Source organism: Phacochoerus africanus, chromosome 4 (assembly GCF_016906955.1).
Source record: "Phacochoerus africanus isolate WHEZ1 chromosome 4, ROS_Pafr_v1, whole genome shotgun sequence".
NCBI classification, from domain to species: Eukaryota; Metazoa; Chordata; class Mammalia; order Artiodactyla; family Suidae; genus Phacochoerus; species Phacochoerus africanus.
Window position 1 is genome coordinate 147,983,888 of NC_062547.1, and position 19,007 is coordinate 148,002,894.

General features: G+C 45.3%; 1 protein-coding gene across 2 annotated transcripts in view; it reads right to left on the reverse strand.

The window, feature by feature from the left end:
• The window catches only part of PPP2R2B (protein phosphatase 2 regulatory subunit Bbeta), a 295,991-nt gene that overhangs the window by 113,331 nt on the left and 163,653 nt on the right, over positions 1-19,007 (reverse strand). For both annotated transcript variants that reach the window (XM_047778974.1, XM_047778973.1), the window contains one exon: positions 1,558-1,655. In XM_047778974.1, the coding sequence (XP_047634930.1) occupies positions 1,558-1,655 (98 nt within the window). The remainder of the gene's footprint in view (positions 1-1,557; positions 1,656-19,007) is intronic.

The following is a 19,007-nucleotide window of genomic DNA, read 5'->3' on the forward strand; positions in this document are numbered from 1 at the left end:
TTGGAAAACGTGCCCCCCCTTCATTCCATGAATGAATCAGGCTTCCCAAATGTTTCAGCGAATTCAAATAGGTGACACCTATAAATAGCTAATGGGAAACGCCGAGTGGAACATTACCGGCAACACGCTGCCTTGAGTAATTTATGCTAAATAGCTCCTCTGGTTTCTCTTTATCATCACTCTGAACCTAATTGGATTTTTGAAAAAATTGAAGAAGACGGTTTGCAAATCAATTTTAAAAGGACTTTAAAGGCTGACACACTCGCTCCTCTCCTGTGTGCTGCAGAGAGCGGGTCCGCCTTAACAATATGTTTTTAAGAGTGTTGATTTGCTACCATCCCGATCAAACCGTCAAGTGTGTATAGTACGTGCCAGACCAATTAGCACCAGGAGGCTCCGGAAAAGCAGGAAAAATTCCAGGTCACGAAGCGCTATTAGCTCCTACTTGCCAACCACATTTTCGTGTTTCCAGGGCCAACGGCAGAGGCTGGGCGGCTGATTTAACGGCGCACACTTGAATTTATACAGCATCCCGAGGGATTCTGATGCCCTTATAGAAATTAATTGCAAATAATGTGCAATTACCAAATATATCACCTCTCAAGGAGGCTTTCCCTTTTTTTTTTTTTTTTTTTTTTTTGAGGTGGGGGCTTTGAGGCACGAAGCCGGCTTTAATTTGCGAGGGAACTCCCTCTTGCGCTGGGCCTCCCTCTCCGCTGCACGGGGAGCATATCCGAGGCAGGCAGGAGCAGATGGGAGTTTCTCGAACACAGACTGGCCTGCTGGAAGCTCCAGGACCATGCCAGGGGAGGCCCAGGAAATCAAATGGGGCCATAATTCCATTCTGGCAGAACAGACTCAGATACGCCCCCCCCACCCCAAACTCAATTTATAGGAAAGACAGAAACAATTCCTAGTGGAACCCACGTCTCAGAAAGAAATGGGCTTTTTGAGATTCACTGGCAGTTACAAGTCCTGCTCAGGATGCATGGAGCCTTCAGCTGCAGGGGACTTGGTGTCCCCTCTAGTCAAGCGCCAGCTGAATGCCTTGCTCAGATGGCGATTTTGTGGGATTTTTATTCCCTTAGGTGGGAAGGTGAAGGCGGGGTGGGGTGCGGGGGGCGTCTACCATTTTCTTCTCTCCTGACCCCAATTTTTCACATCTCTTCATGTCTGTGGGGGAAGGGCTATAGCTTTTCTCCCAGATGTTTCGCTAGGAGCACCTGAATTTCAACAGCGGGAGGATAAACAGTACTCCCAAGGGAAGCATGATGTGTCACCAGCAGCTGCGGCATTTGGCAGGTCAGGTGAGAAGTGAGGTGCATGGAACGGGCAATACCCGGGTTTGGAAAGATAAGACCGTGCCCAGAGAAGGCTCTCTTTCCAGGTGCTTGTGTGAGCCTGAGTGCGGAGCGGCTGAAGTTAATGACGCTTCGGCAGTTTTTAGTTTGCAAGCCAAGCAGCAAGGTGAAGGGCGACACATGAGGATTAAGGAGCAGTGGGAGGCCTCCTGTAAAAAGAGAAGAAGACGGGCAGTTTGCATTCACTGCCACTTACCTCCTGCTCTCGTTGAAATATTACAACCCGACCCCCCTTGTCCCCTGTCGCTAGTAATTCTCCCGTGTGGTTGAATTCTACCGCAGAGATGATGTCAGCTGAAAAGAAGAAGACAAAGACAATTTAAGTGACTGCACATTCACTTCGAAACGATAGGTAATAGGCGTACTTTTCTGTGCATTTAAGGGCTTAGGGCTTTGTCTCTGCAGCGGAATTTACCAGGGTTTTATGTTCTGCATTTCAAGTGCCACTCGAAGGGGCACTTGGGAAAGTAAATTCCACTGATGCCCACCCTGCCCTGTGGTTTTCTGGGACCACTGGAGAGAACCAAGCAAAAAGCACATTCAGAGGCTTTGGTTTGGGCAAAGACAAAGCGGATGTCTTTCTGGCTCAGGACAATGGCAATTTTCTTTGGTCATCTCTACTGACCACCGACTCTTTCCCCATCCCCATGGCCTTCTACACGCCCCCTTCCTCTACACCAGAAACGTCCCCAAACGGGTTTCAGTTGTGGAATCCAAATGAAGGCTGAAGCTTGATGAAACAGGGCTGAGGTGCTGGAAGCTCAGACACCGAAAATGCGGGAACCCAGAGGCATCGATGGGAAACTCCAGGGGCTGGGAATCCAAGCAAAGACTGCCCAATCCTCCCGCTTTTCTGGCAAGCCCACCACCCCTTCTGGAAGACCCAGGCCTTATTGCAGGGCCCAGAGATAGGCGGTGAGAAAACAGGGTCACAAGGGCAGAGGGAAGTGGGAACCGGCTACCCCATTTCTAAACAGAGAACACACACAGGCGCCAGGGACTCAGATCTCAGATAACTGCTGAAGGAATGCCAGCGGGCCAGGTCTTTCTTCAATGCTGGTTACCCCGGAGGCACAGGGACAGGTAAATTACCTATGATTGGATTTATTAGAGCTATTTTTAGAAAAATGTCAGAGGTTAATTCCTCTGCAATTATTCCCCTGCAGGGCTCCAACAATTGCTACCGAGAGTGCAAATGAGTTTAAAAGAAAGAGAGAGAGAGAGAGAGAAAAAAAAAGGAGGGAGGGGAATTATGAGCATGGCCTTTGACAGAGATACATTCTGAAGAGCACGTCCACGTGAGGCCAGCAGGGGAAACAGCGAGGCGGGAAACTAAGGCAATTACCCCCGAATGACTCCGATCTCCAATCTGAGTTTAATGTCACCGTTGCAGGATGTTCTGGGTATGCCTGATTTATTCAGGTAAGTAGTGGAAAATTCTCCACTTTGCTTCTGTCCTTTTCCATACATGAAAACGCTTTTAACGCTTTGTGCAGAAGGAAAATGAAGAAGGCATAAACCATAGTCCCTTTCAAGCTAGGTGCCTCTGAAAGAAGAATTCATGATTTCTGATTTGGGGGCTTACGTGACTGACCCCAGTGGGAGTAGCTTCAAATCCTACAGGGCCACGAGGTAATGTGGAGTGAAGGGAACCAGGTGAAGCCAAAAGCTTCTGTCTCCTCTTCAGGGACAAGTGGCTACTTGGCTTAAGCCAACTATGACCAGGAACGATTCCCTGTATGGCTAAACAGGCTAATTTTTTAAAAAAAGAAGTTGGAAATCAGAGCTTTATGCAAAATCTTTTAAATTTTATTTAGTGGCAACCCATTTCTTTTTCCTTCAGTGCCGTGACATTAAAAAAACCTTAAGGTTGTCTATTACTTGAAAATAGTTTGTGGGTCACCGGACTTCTTGACTTCTGTCCCCTAGAGCGTTTCTGCAGAAGAGGCTACCCCATTCCTCATTGGCGATCTCAACTGAAAATCCCATCCTTTCACTCAAGAGGGTCCTGCCACAAGAAGAGTCCTTGAAGGAACCACAAAATAAGCCCCACGGCTGCTGAGTTCCTGAGGTGAGCTGGAGCCAGTGCCCAGCGACCAGCAGGAAAGCACATCCAGGCTGACAAGCCTGCCCCTCAGTGAATTCTGAGCCTTTGTTACAGTTTGTGTGTCTTAGCAAAACACTCTCGTGTACAGAGTAGAGAAGTGTCTTTAATGTTCCCAGTTGCCTCAGAATATCCTGGTTGAAAAGCACCCGAGGTCCCACTGTCCAGCACAGGGGACTACATCTGTTCTCTTGGGATGGACCACGATGGAAGATAATGGCAAGAGACGGAATATACATACATGACTGTAAGTATACATATAGATATGATTATATATGTACATGACTGCATCACTTTGCTGGATAGTAGAAAGTTGCACAACACTGTAAATCAACTATAATAAAAATTTTTAAAAAAGATTAAAAACAAAAGAAGAAAAACAAAAGCACTCCTAACATTAATTCATTAATTCTAGCTCTGGCCTTTTTTTTTGCTTTTTAGGGCCACACCCGCGGCATTCGGAGGTTTCCAGCCTAGAGGGTGAACTGGAGTTACAGATGCGGGCCTACACCAGCCACAGCAATGCCAGATCCAAGCTGCGTCTGCGACCCACAGCACAGCTCATGGCAACACCAGATCCTTAACCCACTGGGTGAGGCCAGGGCTCCAACCTGCAATCCTCACGGTTCCTGGTCAGATTCATTTCTGCTGAGCCAGAACGGGAACTCTGCTTCGGCTAGCGATGGGGTTACTCTTGAAGGCTCCTGACTTTGGGGAAGACCCTAAAGCAGACACGGCTGTTTCTTTTTACTTCCAGGCTCTGTCACATCCTGGAGAATGAGTCAAACACCCCCCAGAGAGAAAGAGGAGCTGGGAGCTATGACAGGGGTGCGGGGACGGTGGCCGGGAGTGTAAGGACTTGGGTCTTTAGGGCTAAGATTCGGCTTCAGGGCAGCTTAAGCCCTTCCTCTCAGCAGCAGCATTAACACAGACGCCGGAGTTCTGCTGGTTCCAGGGCTAAGGCACTGACAGCTGAGAGATGGGCCTTCCCTTTTGGTGACATGGAGTATCAGAAGGAAGAGGTAAGTACCTTTGTCCAAGGTCAGCCTCTGGCTCAGTCTCCAAGAAAATGCTACTCTAAGGGAAACAGAACTCTGCCTTCCGGGGTGACGTGCACATTATCTTTTTGCCAGACCTGTGACAAGGTCTCCACTCGCTCCTTAAAATCCACACAGGTCACATCGAGCTAGGATGCAAACCCGTCTCAGTCCCACGATCCAAGGTGTATTATTAGAAGTGTGCCCTGTGGCCTGTCAGGCATGGTCCCAGGTGCAAATGCCTCTTGTGTTTTCCAAGGATTACCAGTATCTGTGCTGGGTCTCCCCTCGAGAACCCTGTCAGAGAAAGGCTGATTGGCATGGCAGGATTCTGAAATTCCTTAGTCCTTTTGCCACGTCCTTACCTTTATGTTAACCCTGCCAGGCTACTGGTCTGTATATCAGGTTGTTTATGTGCCTCCCTTAAGAGCGCATGTCATTGCAGCTCAAGTTACTACCTGTTTTGAACTTTCATGTTTCCTGACTCATCCATCATTGCCAAGCCAGTAGGTGTAACCAGAATGTTTTTTTTTTACTGCCCCATCCATCTTTGCATATCTTCATCTATGACTGTTTAATAATTGACACAAAACTCATGAATCACCCCACATTCCAGTTTCAAGGCACAGAAAGTTCTGATACAATAGCCTTGTGTTTGCAACATGCTCTTGGTAGAGCAGTTTAAATGAGAAAACATACACGGCTCAGACAGCGTAACTTGTGCTGCGTACAGAAAGCAACTATGATGAAAATAATCACCAGCAAATACAGGCATATGAAATGGTAACGTCATCTGAAATCACGTCAACAGAAATCAATTCGTCAAGTTCAACTAAAGTTCAGTTCATCAAGTTCAATTAGAGGATGTTTGCCTTTAAATGATAAGAGTATGTGACAACTCATTTTCATAAGGGCCCAGCCCAATCACGCGATTACACCAAACGCAATCAACTCGAGCGTTTTTCTCTCTGCTCTAGGAAGACGTGGATGAAGTGCTTGGTTTGAACTAAAAACAAAAAGCGGAAGCCAAAAACAGCTCTAGAGCTCAAATGTCGTTACCATGATTTTTTAAAGAAAGCCTGGGAGGTACGGCGTTTGCCCTGCTCCATATCTTATTTGTGCTGATTTAATTTCCACAAGATGGTGGCCTGGTAACCCCATTTCTAGTTCAAGAGGCATTGCTAAGATCAAATTTTTCATTTTAAAAGTCAATTCCCAGCATCCTTCGGAGGTTCCAGACTAGTAAGTTCATATGTCAAGTTTCCATCTACCTGAATAATAGAAATTGACTTGACGATGATAGGCATGGGATGGTGAGGCTACAGGAAAGGAAGGCCCCATGTTTAGGCCTTAGACGACCCAGCACCACGTCCCCAGCGCTGGGCTGGAGCCTGTGCTCTGAAGTGAGTACAGGTAGGAAGCGACGCTCAATTCAAATAGCAGGGTGACCGCTTTGATAAAATGATGGCTCAGTTTAGACCTGGGACCTAAACCCAAATCCTCTGATGGGACAAGATGATACCGACTGGCTCACTGACACTGGCCTCTCAGCTTCAGTCACAGGGATTGGAATGAGAGGATAATGCAATTTAGCCTTCAGAACCCATTAACTGTTTGCTCTCCCATCTTGCAAACATTCAGGAGATTACACTGGAAAGTCGTATACCCTGCTTGCATCAGCTGACGAGCTCTGCCCACGCAATATCTGGCTTTCTTCCTGATGATGAGGTCAGTTCTAGAAGCGTCTTGTGTTTCTTCAGCCAGGACAAGGGTATCAGGAAGAATGGAAAGGAGGCTTCACAGCAGATGACAGGGTGAAATGGTAGTTGCCACAACGTTTGCATTGGGAAGGGTTTGGGAGGCCACTTCCAGGCGGATGGGCTGTGACTACTTGGCACTGGGTCCTGCAGTGGGGGGAGGTGACGTGTTGAGTCCTTTGTCACTGCTACCCAGGGGCTAATAGCTAGACAGGCCATCTTTGTGGGTCATTAGAAAAACAGGGCATTCTTAGGGTCCCCAGTGGGACTTATAATGACTCCGCCCATCCAGCCAACACTGTGGTTCCAGTTTATAGTTCAAACTCAGCACCCATTTTCTCAGATAAGTTCTGATAACTGAAATAGTGTGTTGGAGTTTATTTTCCACCAAAACACTGGGGAGGGAAGGAAGTTTGGTTATGGCCAAACAAGATATGCCCAAGTACTGCTGGTGGAATTATGTCCAAATGGTCTTATTGAAAAGATGTTAATATACGGTAAAATTAAAGACAAAGAATCTTTAATAACACAATATGTGTCAAAATATCTCAATATCATTAAAGTATTTTCATTTTAAAATATATTTTTAAACTAGTAAAGCAATACACCATTCTTAAAATGTCTACTAATACCAGGATGATGATTAGAAAATAAAATGAGGAGTTCCCATTGTGGCGCAGCAGAAACGAATCTGACTAAAAACCATGAGGTTTCGGGTTCAATCCCTGGCCTCACTCAGTGGGTTAAGGATCTTGTGTTGCCATCAGCTGTGGTGTAGGTTGCAGACACGGCTCAGGTCTGGCATTGCTGTGGCTGTGGTGTAGGCTGGCAGCTGCAGTTCTGTCGACTGCTAGCCTGGGAACCTCCATATGCTGCAGATGTGGCCCTAAAAATACAAAGAAAAAAAAAAAGAAAAAAAAAGAAATATTGCCCAAAGAGAAGAGTTAACTCCTATAAACACCTACACACAAATAATCATAGGAAAATGTCCGGCAGGGAGAGGATGAAATGATATTAGGTGTAAAATGTGAATGATTAAATTTATTTTTTAATAGACTTCTAATTTTTCAGTATTTTCTAATTTTTTTACTCTGACCATAAAAAGCTTGAACAACTTTAAACCTGTAAACAATTTTAATTGATTTTCAAACTGAATACAAGATTTTAGCATTTACCTCAGTGACTTTTAAAAATGTATTTTTTAATTCCCTATAGTAAAATTCATTTTTTGTGGGATACGGGTTTATGGATTTGGATAAATGCATATAGATGTGTATCTTCCACCACCATCAAGAGATAGAACTGTTTAATCACTGCCCTCTTCCCCCACCCCCCTCAAAAAGGAAAATCTTCATACTGCCCATTGTAGTAAATAATTTTTCAAAAATGAGTACAATTATGGGCGTAAAATGAGCTGACATGTCTATCAGTGCTTCCACAGGTTTAAAGTTCTGTGCAAATATAGAGCTTTCATACTGCTGGTCTCCAAACTTCTGCTCAACTCAATTTGAAGCCAATGATCATTTTCTCATGGGTCAGAGTCAAAGATTTTATTTTTTAATCTTACTGTTTGTTTGGAATTCTGTTTTTAGAGTGCTCTGAAGCTCAATTCATCAATATATCTTTGTTAACCTGCATCACAGGAGTTCCTGTTGTGGCGCGGTGGAAACAAATCTCTTCCAGGAACCATGAGGTTGTGGGTTCGATCCCTGGCCTCGCTCAGTGGGTTAAGGATCCGGCATTGTCGTGAGCTGTGGTGTAGGTGGCAGATGTGGCTCAGATCTGGCATTGCTGGGGGTGTGGTGTAGGCTGGCAGCCATATCTCCGATTAGACCCCTGGCCTGGGAACCTCCAAATGTCATGGGTACAGCCCTAAAAAGCAAAAAAAGCAAAAAAAAAAAAAAAAAAAAAGGAAGAGTAGGGACCTGCATCACAAAATAGGTTTATGCCTGAGGTTTTCTGCCCCTGGATCCAAAGGACGAAGGGAAGATGTATTAAGTCTTTGGTTCAGCAGCATTAATTTCCTTTTTCTTTATTCTTTTTAGGCTGGACCTGTGGCATATGGAAATTCCTGGCCCAGGGGTCCAACTGGAGCTGCAGCTAGGGCCTTGACCCATTGAGCGAGGCCAGGGATCAAATCCGCATCCTCACAGAGACAACATCGGGGACCTAACCCACTGAGCCACAACAGGAACTCCCAGTAGCATTAATTTCTTAACTTGACGCTATTTCTCACATTCCTTCAGCTTGGTCCTAGAGACAGAAGGAGTATATAAACTTCTGAGAAGCGGTAACAAATGGATCTAATCTCACTCACCAATTCTGATCTGCTGGCAGAAGCTGCCTATGAGGTCAGAGCTGGGCTTGGTGGGAGAGTATTTTGATCTATTAGTCATGTCTGTCACAGGCATAGGCATGGAACAGGCTGCGCACATGCCACATGCTTGCTATGCTGACCTGCCATGTATAATGTACACAATCTGTCAGCTCTAGAGTTGTTTCCTTTGTCACCTGACTGGTGTCTGGTATTTAGATACTGAATTCTTTTCCTTTTATTTGAATATAATTAATTCTGTGCATACTGGTTTAAACTTCAATCAGGTGTTGGTAATTCTCCCTTTTTATTTTTTTAGGGCTGCACCTATGGCACATGGAGGTGCCCAGGATAGGGGTCCAATTGGAGTTGTAGCCTTCAGCCTATGCCACAGCCACGGCAACTCGGGATCCAAGCTGTGTCTGCGACCTACACCACAGCTCACGGCAATGCCGGATCCTTAACCCACTGAGTGAGGCCAGGTGTCAAACCCAGGTCCTCACGTATACTTGTTGGGTTCATTAGCTGCTAAGCCATGATAGGAACTCTGCTGGTAATTCCTACAGGTAGATGGGGCCAAGAGCCCTGGTTCCTAAGATTGTATCACAGGTGCTGCTTACTGTGTAGCCACAAGCAGAGTGTTGGAAAATGGGCACAATTTAAACGTTGGCCCGCCCATGTAGACCAAGCTCATTAAGAGCAGGGAATGTTCTGTGGCCAATAGGCTTGGTTGGCTACTCCTCCCCAGTAACTTTCTTCCTTGCTTACCTCCAAATGTAGAGGCTGAAAAACACAGGCACTTGCTTTCCAGCCTCCCGTATGGCTAGGGATGGCTGTGACCCAAATTTGGCCAATAGGCATATAGGAAATTTTGCTGGAGGGCAAGGAGGTAGAGATTCTGGGAAAGATTTTTCTTCCCTAAATAAAATGAAGGAAGCAAGTGACAAGAAGACTTCTGGCTGCCCTGACATACTTTTTATAGACCACTGCCTTTGTATGTGGTTATATGTGGCCACATGTGGAGCTGTGGCAGCCATCATGTGACCATGAGGTGACAAGTCTGAGGCCAAGCCAAGAGACAGAGTATGACAGATGAAAGAAAGAGATCATAACCTTCATGACGTCAATGAACTGTAAAAAGCCTACCTTAGGAATAGCCTATGTCTAGACTTATTCAGCAAAAGACATCCAGTAGTTTAAGCCACCGCTAGATGGACTTTCTGTTATTTGCATCTGAATGCATACTAATAGACGTCTTTCCATCTTTGTTTTCCTCATAGCATTTTGTGCAGGGCCAGATTATTACTCTATGTGGAACTGGAAAAAATGATCTCTTCTCCTGCCACCTCCACGCACAAGCTCTCACAGGCACCTTTTCATTTCACTCAATCACATAACTAATTTCCCCTGCACTTGCTTAGCTCCCAGCAGTGAGGTGTTTGTGTCTTCCCCTTCCCCTGTGGGGCAAAGATGCATTCGTTTTTGACCATTCAAATATGAAAGCAGCTTACTGGGGTAGAATGCCTATCCCCATACAATTTATCATGGTGTCCATCATAAAATTATGACTTCAAAGGGACTCAGCCATCCCCTCTTTAGGAGCCAAGTTTCTCCCTGCTAATGTGTAGTAAGCCCCCCGTGCTTGTTGAGCTGTGAAAATCCAGATGGTGGGAAGCAGGTGAATTATGAATGCCATGCTGTTTCCATTAAAAGGCACACAGCTTCCCCACACTGACCAAATCCCCAGCACCCACCAGGTCTGAGACAACGCAGGACCTGTGGGTTGATGGAGGCTGCCTTTCATTCAAAACAAGCTGCTGCAATGAGACACTGAGAAGAGAGAATTTTCCTATAGGGGAACCAAACTTGCTGAAAGGGCAAAGGAATTTTTAAAATTATAAGTCTTCCAAGTACAGAAAAAGCCAGTGGAAAATTGGTAGCAGTCCAGACTTGCCTACAGGGCTGCATGGTTCACAGTACAATCTGCTGTCCAGGTGTCTGCCATTTGTCACCCACTCTCTCAGAAACAGAGGAGTAATTAACTCTCAGGCCATACAAACTCTGCCAATCATTCAGGTCTATTTTCTATACAATATGGGACCATCTAGCATTACCCCAAAGTCAGTGGGACCCCAGGTCCAAGAAGAAAAATATCACATCTGCAGGGGAACAGACTCTGGGAAGGCCCTGGAATCTATTGTCAAAATGTTTGCTGTGCTGGATACTCTGACATTAAAACACACATGGCACCTGCCTTGTGGGAGTTATAGATCCCATTTTTGTGAGTGGCTCTAATATTGCTTTTTTTTTTTGTCTTTTTGCCTTTTCTAGGGCCACACCCGCAGCATATGGAGGTTCCCAGGCTAGGGGTCTAATCGGAGCTGTAGCCGCCAGCCTACGCCACAACCACAGCAACGCGGGATCCGAGTCACATCTGCAACCTACACCACAGCTCATGGCAACGCCGGATCCTTAACCCACTGAGCAAGGCCAGGGATCAAACCCTCAACCTCATGGTTCCTAGTCAGATTCGTTAGCCACCGTGCCACGACGGGACTCCTCTAATATCACTTCTTAAGAGAAGCCTTGCATGGCTTCTCCCCAAACCCAGACAGCTCCCCTTGGGATGCAGGTTCACTGCTGCCCACTCCTCTCCTCCATCACTGGTATCACCGCTAGCAGAGTCATTTAAAATGCCTCTCTCAGTCTCTAAAATGTAAATTCCACAGGGAACTTCTGCATGTTTGAGCCTTCAGTGCCTAGCTTAGTGTCTTAATATATAATAGATGCATCCTATTTTTTTTCCTTTAATTGATCACCAAATGAGAGCCAAAAAGAGCCAACACTGAAGTGGACCAACACGTAGAGAATGGATAATGATAAACAAAGGGCTGAGGAACACAGCATTCATGCTGGATGTATGTAAGAAATATTTCTGGGGAGTTCCTGTTGTGGCTCAGGGGTTAACGAATCCGACTGGGAACCATGAGGTTGCGGGTTCGGTCCCTGCCCTTGCTCAGTGGGTTAATGATCCGGCGTTGCCATGAGCTGTGGTGTAGGTTGCAGACGCGGCTCGGATCTCGCATTGCTGTGGCTCTGGCGTAGGCCGGCAGCTACAGCTCCGATTAGACCCCTAGCCTGGGAACCTCCATATGTTGAGGGAGTGGCCCAAAGAAATAGCAAAAAAGACAAAAAAAATATTTTAAAGGGGTGTAAGGCAAGAGGAAGGTCTCATCTGAAACAGTGAAGATTTTATGGCTTTAGAGCCGATGGATCCATCAGTAAAGAACAGGTTTTGTCCTGAAAAGGCTTTGTACCATTGGCAGGTGCCTATGAAGTACAGAAAGAGAAGAGAGAAAATGGATTGGTGAAGACATGGCACTGGGAGAGAGAGCTGGTTGGGAGAGGGCATGGAGGTAACAACAGGAAAACCCGAGGCAGATTTTGAGCAATTAGGTCTGAGATGCAAGGAATCTATTTAATGAGCACCTATTATGTGCACATCACGGGGCTGGGTACCAGGGATAAACAAAATGCCTGGTCTTTGCCTTTAAGGAGCTGTCAATCTAGAGGACTGAGAGGAAGTCACAGAATGGGATACAGCCAAACGGTATTGGAGAAGAGGTTGTTCAAAGACCCTATAATGAAAGACCTTGAGCCACAAAATGAGAATCTCAGTTTTGATCTAGAGGGCAAGAGAAAGCCATTCCTGGAACTTAAAGTAACTTGCATCTCATCCATACCTACTTTCAAAAATCTCTTGTATTTCTCCAAAGGACAAATTGAACATGACATGTGATATTCCCCTTTGCTAAATTCTAGGGGAACCTAAAGAAAAGAATGAAGCATGTAGAAGGAAATGATTCAGATTTTTTCCCTCCAAAAACATGAGGTTTTTATATCAAACAGAATAAAGATGCTGCTAACAGTTCATCAGGCATTACACTATGAAGGTTTTTCAATGGTCTCAGCAAAGAAAATATTAGCAAAAAACAAGTATTAGAACCAAATGTGCTGTTTATAATTCTATGAATCAGTATTTCTCTGTCTGTCTCTTTCCTCTCCCCTACCCTCCCACCTTACCCCCCTCCTTTCCCTGGCTAGGAATGTGGTGTTTGAAATTTAGAATAAAATATCACTCTCTTTTGGATAATATCCCTATTTTAGGGCATTGGATATAGTACTTCACACATAGCAGGTAAACAGGAAAAGACAGCATAAATGCATGTGTTCATGTTTATCATCAGCCCAACACAACCTGTAGTAAGTATTCATCCAGCAAAAGCATTACAGCCCCTCCTTACTGCTTTTTCCTATCCACTGAAAACTGGGGATTTAGGAAAATCCATTATGTTCGATTTCATGTTCCTACAGTGGTTTAGACACCAATGAATAATGAAAAACATGGAAACGTCAGGAAAGACTGACTGTTAATAGAATCATTCATTCCATTTATGCACTTAGCAAATATTCACTGAGCTCACCTGGTATGTGTCCAATGCTATTCCAGGTATTGGATATATAAAAACGAATAAAGTAGATACAATGTCTGTCCTTAGGGAATCTAGGTTCCATTCATGGAGGAAAGATAATAATCAATAAACACCATAAATTATATCATATGTTACCCACTATGGGAGACAAATATAGCCGAGTATGGAGTGTTAAGAGTGCCGGAGATGGGCGGGGGGTTCGATTTTAAGTAGGGTGGTTTTGGCAGGCCCCCCTGAGCGAACTCAAAGGAGGGGAAGGAGATCACTATGTGGGAATCTTAGGAAGAGTGCTTTAGAAAGAGGTGGGAGATGTGTGAAGACCCTCAGAGAGCAGCACACATGTGCCAGGGGACCCAAGTTGCTCTTGCAGGGCAGACAGTGGGAACACAAGAGGTTCAGCTAATGGAGAGTCTCGTAGACTGTACCAAGCGCTTTGGCTTGTGCTGAGAGTAAGACAGGCATAACCATGGCAATGAACTTCATACCACTGAACTCCTCCCTAAGAATACAGTCAACCCTTGAACCTTACAGGCTGGAAACGCACAGGTAGGTCTACTTCTATGTGGATTTTTTTCAGGAGTAAATACTACTGCACCACATGGTCCACGGCTGGTTGAATCCTCAGGTAGGAAGAAACCAGAGATACAAAGCACTGACCATAAATTATACTTGGATTTTTGACTCTACACAGGGTGGGAGCCCACAACCTCTGCACTGTTTAAGGGTCAACTGTAGTTAACATGGTAGATTCTGTTTTATGGACATTTTACCACAGTAAAAAAAAAAAGTAAATGAAATGGAAGGTATTGCAGGGTTGGGGTAGAGAAGAGATACAGTCTATTGTATAAGCATCGGTCTGGCTGTCGTGCTGAGGGTGGAGGTGCAGCCATGGAGTGTGGCTCCCCGAGGGGTGGCTCAGGCCAAGGCCGTGGCTGTGGAGGTTGGATGAATGCACTTGTACTGAGAAGTGACCTGCCAGGATTTGCTGATGGACAATCCTGGGGGGTTAGGGGGTATGAAGAATGAAAGAGAGGAAGCAAGGATGAGTCCAGGAGTGTTCTTTTTGTTTGTTTTTTTGTTTTTGTTTTTGTTTTTTTTAATTGTAGGTGCATACCCGTGGCATATGGAAGTTCCTAGACCAGGGATTGAATCCGAGGGGCAGCTGCGACCTACGCCACTGCTGCACAATAGGATGTTTAACTCACTGCACCAGGCCCAGGATCAAACCTGAGCCTCTGCAGAGACCCAAGCTGCTACAGTTGGATTCTTAGCCCACTGCACCATAGAAGAACTCTGAGTCCAAGGTTTTTGCTCTCAGCAACTGGCAGGATGGATTTACATCACTGAGCCAGAAGTCTGGGTGAAGCAGACATTTTGGGGTAAGACTAGACATTCAGTGTCAGGCACATGAAGTATAGAGGTCTATAAGCCAAGATACTAAGTAGATAATTGGAAATAAGGGTTGGAATTCAGGAGTGGGGTCTGAGTTGGTGATAGAAATTTGATATATACATGGGCATTTCAGATGTTGTTTAAAGCCATGAGACCAGATGAGACTTCCAGAAGTGAGGACACTAGAAGAAGCAAGGGGGACCAAAAGCTGACCTTTGGGGTATGCCAATGGCTAAAACATTTGGAGAAGAGGGAGAATCAGGGAAAGAGACAAAGAAGGAATAGCCAGTGAGACAGGAGCAATGTTAAGAAAGCTTAGCATCCTGGATGCCAAGTCAAGTGCAGAGGAGAGTATCCATCCCTTCAAACACGCTGATGGGCAAGGTGAAAGGCTTTGGTTGACCTCTGGGCTTGAATCATGGAGGTTACTTTTGACCTTGACAAGCACAGTGTCTTTGGCACAGTGGAGTGAGTTTCAGAGCAAACAGGAAAAGTGGAACGAGAGACAGTGACTGCAGACAACCCTTTCACGGAGTTTTACTGCCAAAGGTAGCCAAAAAACGAGGTGGAAGATGTAAAGGAAGTCAGGTGACAAAAGTGTTCTTGCCACATCCCAGAAACAACAGCCTGTGTACATGCCAATGAGGACGTTTCCACAGCCGGGGAAAATGAACGGCGAAGAAGAAAGGGGGGAATTGCTGAACGAATAAATGAACAAATGTGTGAAGAAACTAACCACTAAGGGGGTCTGGTCCACCGCTAGCCGCTGAACTAAATTCTGTACAGGTTCAATTCCCACCCATGGTCAAAACACAGGCAGGAAGAAAAATGCAGTTGAAGCTCTATTTTAACGGGATTCTTAAAACAGGTAGTATTGTAGGAGACTCTCCCATAAATCAGCACCTCAGAGGTCCACGTAATCTCTACGAGGGAAAGGCAACTCCCTGGTTTTCTGTTTCTTCCTTCTCTCTTCTCCTTCCGATCTCTCCCTTTTCCCTCTTTTCCTTCCCCTCTCCCCCACGTCCCAGCCTTCCCTCCTCTCTCTCTTCTCTCTTTTTCCTTTGGAAAAGAAGAAACAGAGAGCAGCAGGGGCTTTATTCCTTCTGCTTGGACTCAAGGTCCATGACCTCCTATTTGCCTACCAGGTAGGAGGCTGCTCACCTGTATATGCTTTAAAATGATGCGTCTACTGTAAGATCACGTCCACACGGGTAGGTAGCTTGACTCCTCATGGCCTTTCTTAGCTAACTCTACCCATGACTCCTAATATCTTACAGAAAGAAATGAGTCTGTCAGAGGGGGAATAAAAAAAACCCACATTCTCATCCTGCCCTGTGGAAGACTTATAGACACTTTGCAAATGGCAGGCCCACATGATGGTGCCAGGAACTTTCCAAGTGATTTGCAGAGCTCCCTTCCAGGAAGTCAGTCTTCAGTGGAAAACTCTTCTTCTAGCTGTACATTCCTTTATTATAGTGACTACAGGGAGTGGAAGGCAACTGTCAGGCAGACGACTCACGGACACGAACTAGCTATTGACTTGGCCTCGAGATAGTTTGGTCTCAGAAAAACACCAGTCCTGCAGAGTTTGGAAGAGCAGCGTTTTTCTTTGAACTGACCTACTGCAGGCCAGGCTTAGCACAAAACCCTTAATATGCCTTCTCTTCCTAAATCTACATCATCATTCTCATTTATTAAACACCTGTTCTGGGGAGGGTCTGTGCTTTGTATTTTATATCATTTAATTGTCACTCAAAATTCATGATTTCAGTATCTTCCTCCATTTTTTCAGATGAGGAGATGGTAGCTCAGAGAAGTTAAATAACTTTCCCCAGTTTGGAAAGCAAATGGTTAGTGGAGCAGAGATTGGAACCCAACTCTAGTTCCAAGTTCTTAACCTGCCTGTTGGGTCTTGCTACCTTTTCCTCTGCCTTTTTTTTTTTTTTTTGTCCCTATTCCCTTATGTCTATCAATCCTTTTTCCTCCCGATTCTTTCTTAATCTTTCACATATAGTTACATGCTGTAATTCTTTTTTTTTTTATTGTCTTTTTGCCTTTTTCTAGGGCAGCTCCCGCAGCATATGGAGGTTCCCAGGCTAGGGATCGAATTAGAGCTGTAGCCGCCGGCCTACACCACAGCCACAGCAATGTGGGATCCAAGCCGCGCCTGCAACCTACACCACAGCTCACAGCAACGCCAGATCCTTAACCCACTGAGCAAGGCCAGGGATCGAACCCGCAACCTCATGGTTCCTAGTTGGATTCGTTAACCACTGCATCACGACAGGAACTCCCACATGCTGTAATTCTTAACATGGCTCTTCTGGGATCAACTTTGCTTTTCTATCCCATCCTCTGTGTCCTTGACTCTTCAGCAAAGTTTAACTCTTTAGGACCCCTAAGCAAATACAGTCTCTGATGACCAACTGTCATACCATTTCATTCCCCCAAAACATTTATTCCATCTCTTGTGTCTGTTGACATCTTCCTCTCCTAGACAGCATATGCCCTTAAGGGCAGGATCTTATTCACTGTTTTCACCTGGACGCCTTGCCTAGTAGGGACAGGGCCTTAGAAGGTTTGCACAGGAGTTCCTGTGGTGGCTCAGTGGTAACAAACCTGATTAGTACCCATGAGGATGGGTTAAGGATCTGGCATTGCCATGAACTGTAGTGTAGGTCCCAGTTTTGGCTATTATCTGGCATTGCTGTGGCTGTGGTGTAGTCTGGAAGCTGTAGCTCCAATTCAACCCCTAACCTGGTAACTTCCATATGCTGCACATGTGGCCATAAAAAGCAAAAAAAAAAAAAAAATGGAGAGAGAGAGAGAGAGGGTTTGCATAAAAGTTCTGTTGAGTGGCTGGAAGGAAAAAAAAAGAACACATGAACCCTTCAAGTCCAGGTCAAACGCCACTCCCTCCCTCAAGTTTTCTGTGAGCTTCACTGATTGGAAAAACAGCCCTTCCTCCTTTTCTCTCTCTCTTTTTTCTTTTTTGGCAGCCCCAAAGCACATGGAGCTCCTGGGCCAGGGACCAGATCTGAGCCTCAGTTGGGACCTGGGACCTATGCCACAGCTGTGGCAACACCAGATCTTTTAACACACTGTGCCAGGCCAGAGATTGAACCTGTGCCCTTGGCACTAGAGAGATGCCACTGACCTTGTGCCACAGTGGGAACTCCAAACAGCCCTTCCTCTTCCCACTCCTTGCAACTTTGTACTTTTCCCGTGTTACCTGTGACGCTCTCACATCTGTGTGTGTTTGTTCTAGCTTCCTTACTGAAATGATCTCACCAAGGGCAGAGTTCCTACTGTACTCATCTTTGACCCCACCAATAAATAACTCGTAGGACGTACCCTCTTTCCCCTCCCTTTCAAGACCCAGTTGAAAAATTAGTCTCTTTGGGAACCAAGGAAGGTTAGTTTCCACTTAAAACTTCGCTAACCTAGTTGGCCTCTTCTTATGGGCATGACTCATAGTATATTGGATTACAGTGCAAGGGTGATAAACTGCTTGAATATACCCTGTGTGTGTGTGTTGTCTCCTTAACCAGACTATAAGTTCCCTGAAGACAGAATTATATTTATTTCTTTAATAGACAGCATCTTTGTCAGTATCTAAGATCTCATTCCATGTACAGCAAACAGGACATAAATGGTCCATATTTGGAGATTTAGGACTCTCAACAGGGCACTCGATTGTTGGCCTGTGTAATGCATATGACAGTTCTCCCCTAAACTTATAGACAAGTTCCATTTTTGCCCACAGCTTAGTATTATTTTTTAATGGTTCATTACAATGGGCACAGAATCTGGGACATCTCTGAAATGAAACCAGTACTTGAGAAGTCAAGCACCAAGGCCATTTTCAGAAGCATTCCCTCCAAGCATAGCAGATGGGTGAGGCAGGGAAATAGGACCATATTTCCATGTCCCTAAGAACTCTACTTGTGGGGACATTTCAAGCACTGATTCCTACAACCTAAGTTATTGCCTTTGGAGGGTATGAAAAGGCCACTAATTATCAACTGCAGTAACAAAATTTCTTTCTCTCCAACACACACCATAGCAGGTTTTAGCCTTTTTTTCTTTTTTTTTGGGGGGGGGCGTGTCTTTTTTCTTTTTAGGACCGTACCTGCAGCACATGGAGTTCCCAGGCTAGGGGTCCAGTAGGACCTGTAGTCTCTGGCCTATGCCAGAGCCACAGCCATGTGGGATCCAAGCCAAGTCTGCGACCTACACCACAGCTCATGGCAACACCAGATCCTTAACCTACTGAGTGAGGCCAGGGATTGAACCTGCCTCTTCATGGATGCTAGTCGGGTTCCTTAACTGCTGAGTCACGATGGGAACTCCTAGCCTTAGTTTTGATGATTATTTCCTCCACAGCCCATAGGAATGTTGAATGTCAATACCTTATCAGGCAATAGCAGGAGTAAACAATCGCAAATATATTGCTTCTTCAACTGAAATTAAGTCAACAGTAAAACGTAGCTGTTGTGGGGTAACATAGCTTTTGCTATTTTATTTATAAAGTTGTGAACTGGGCTTT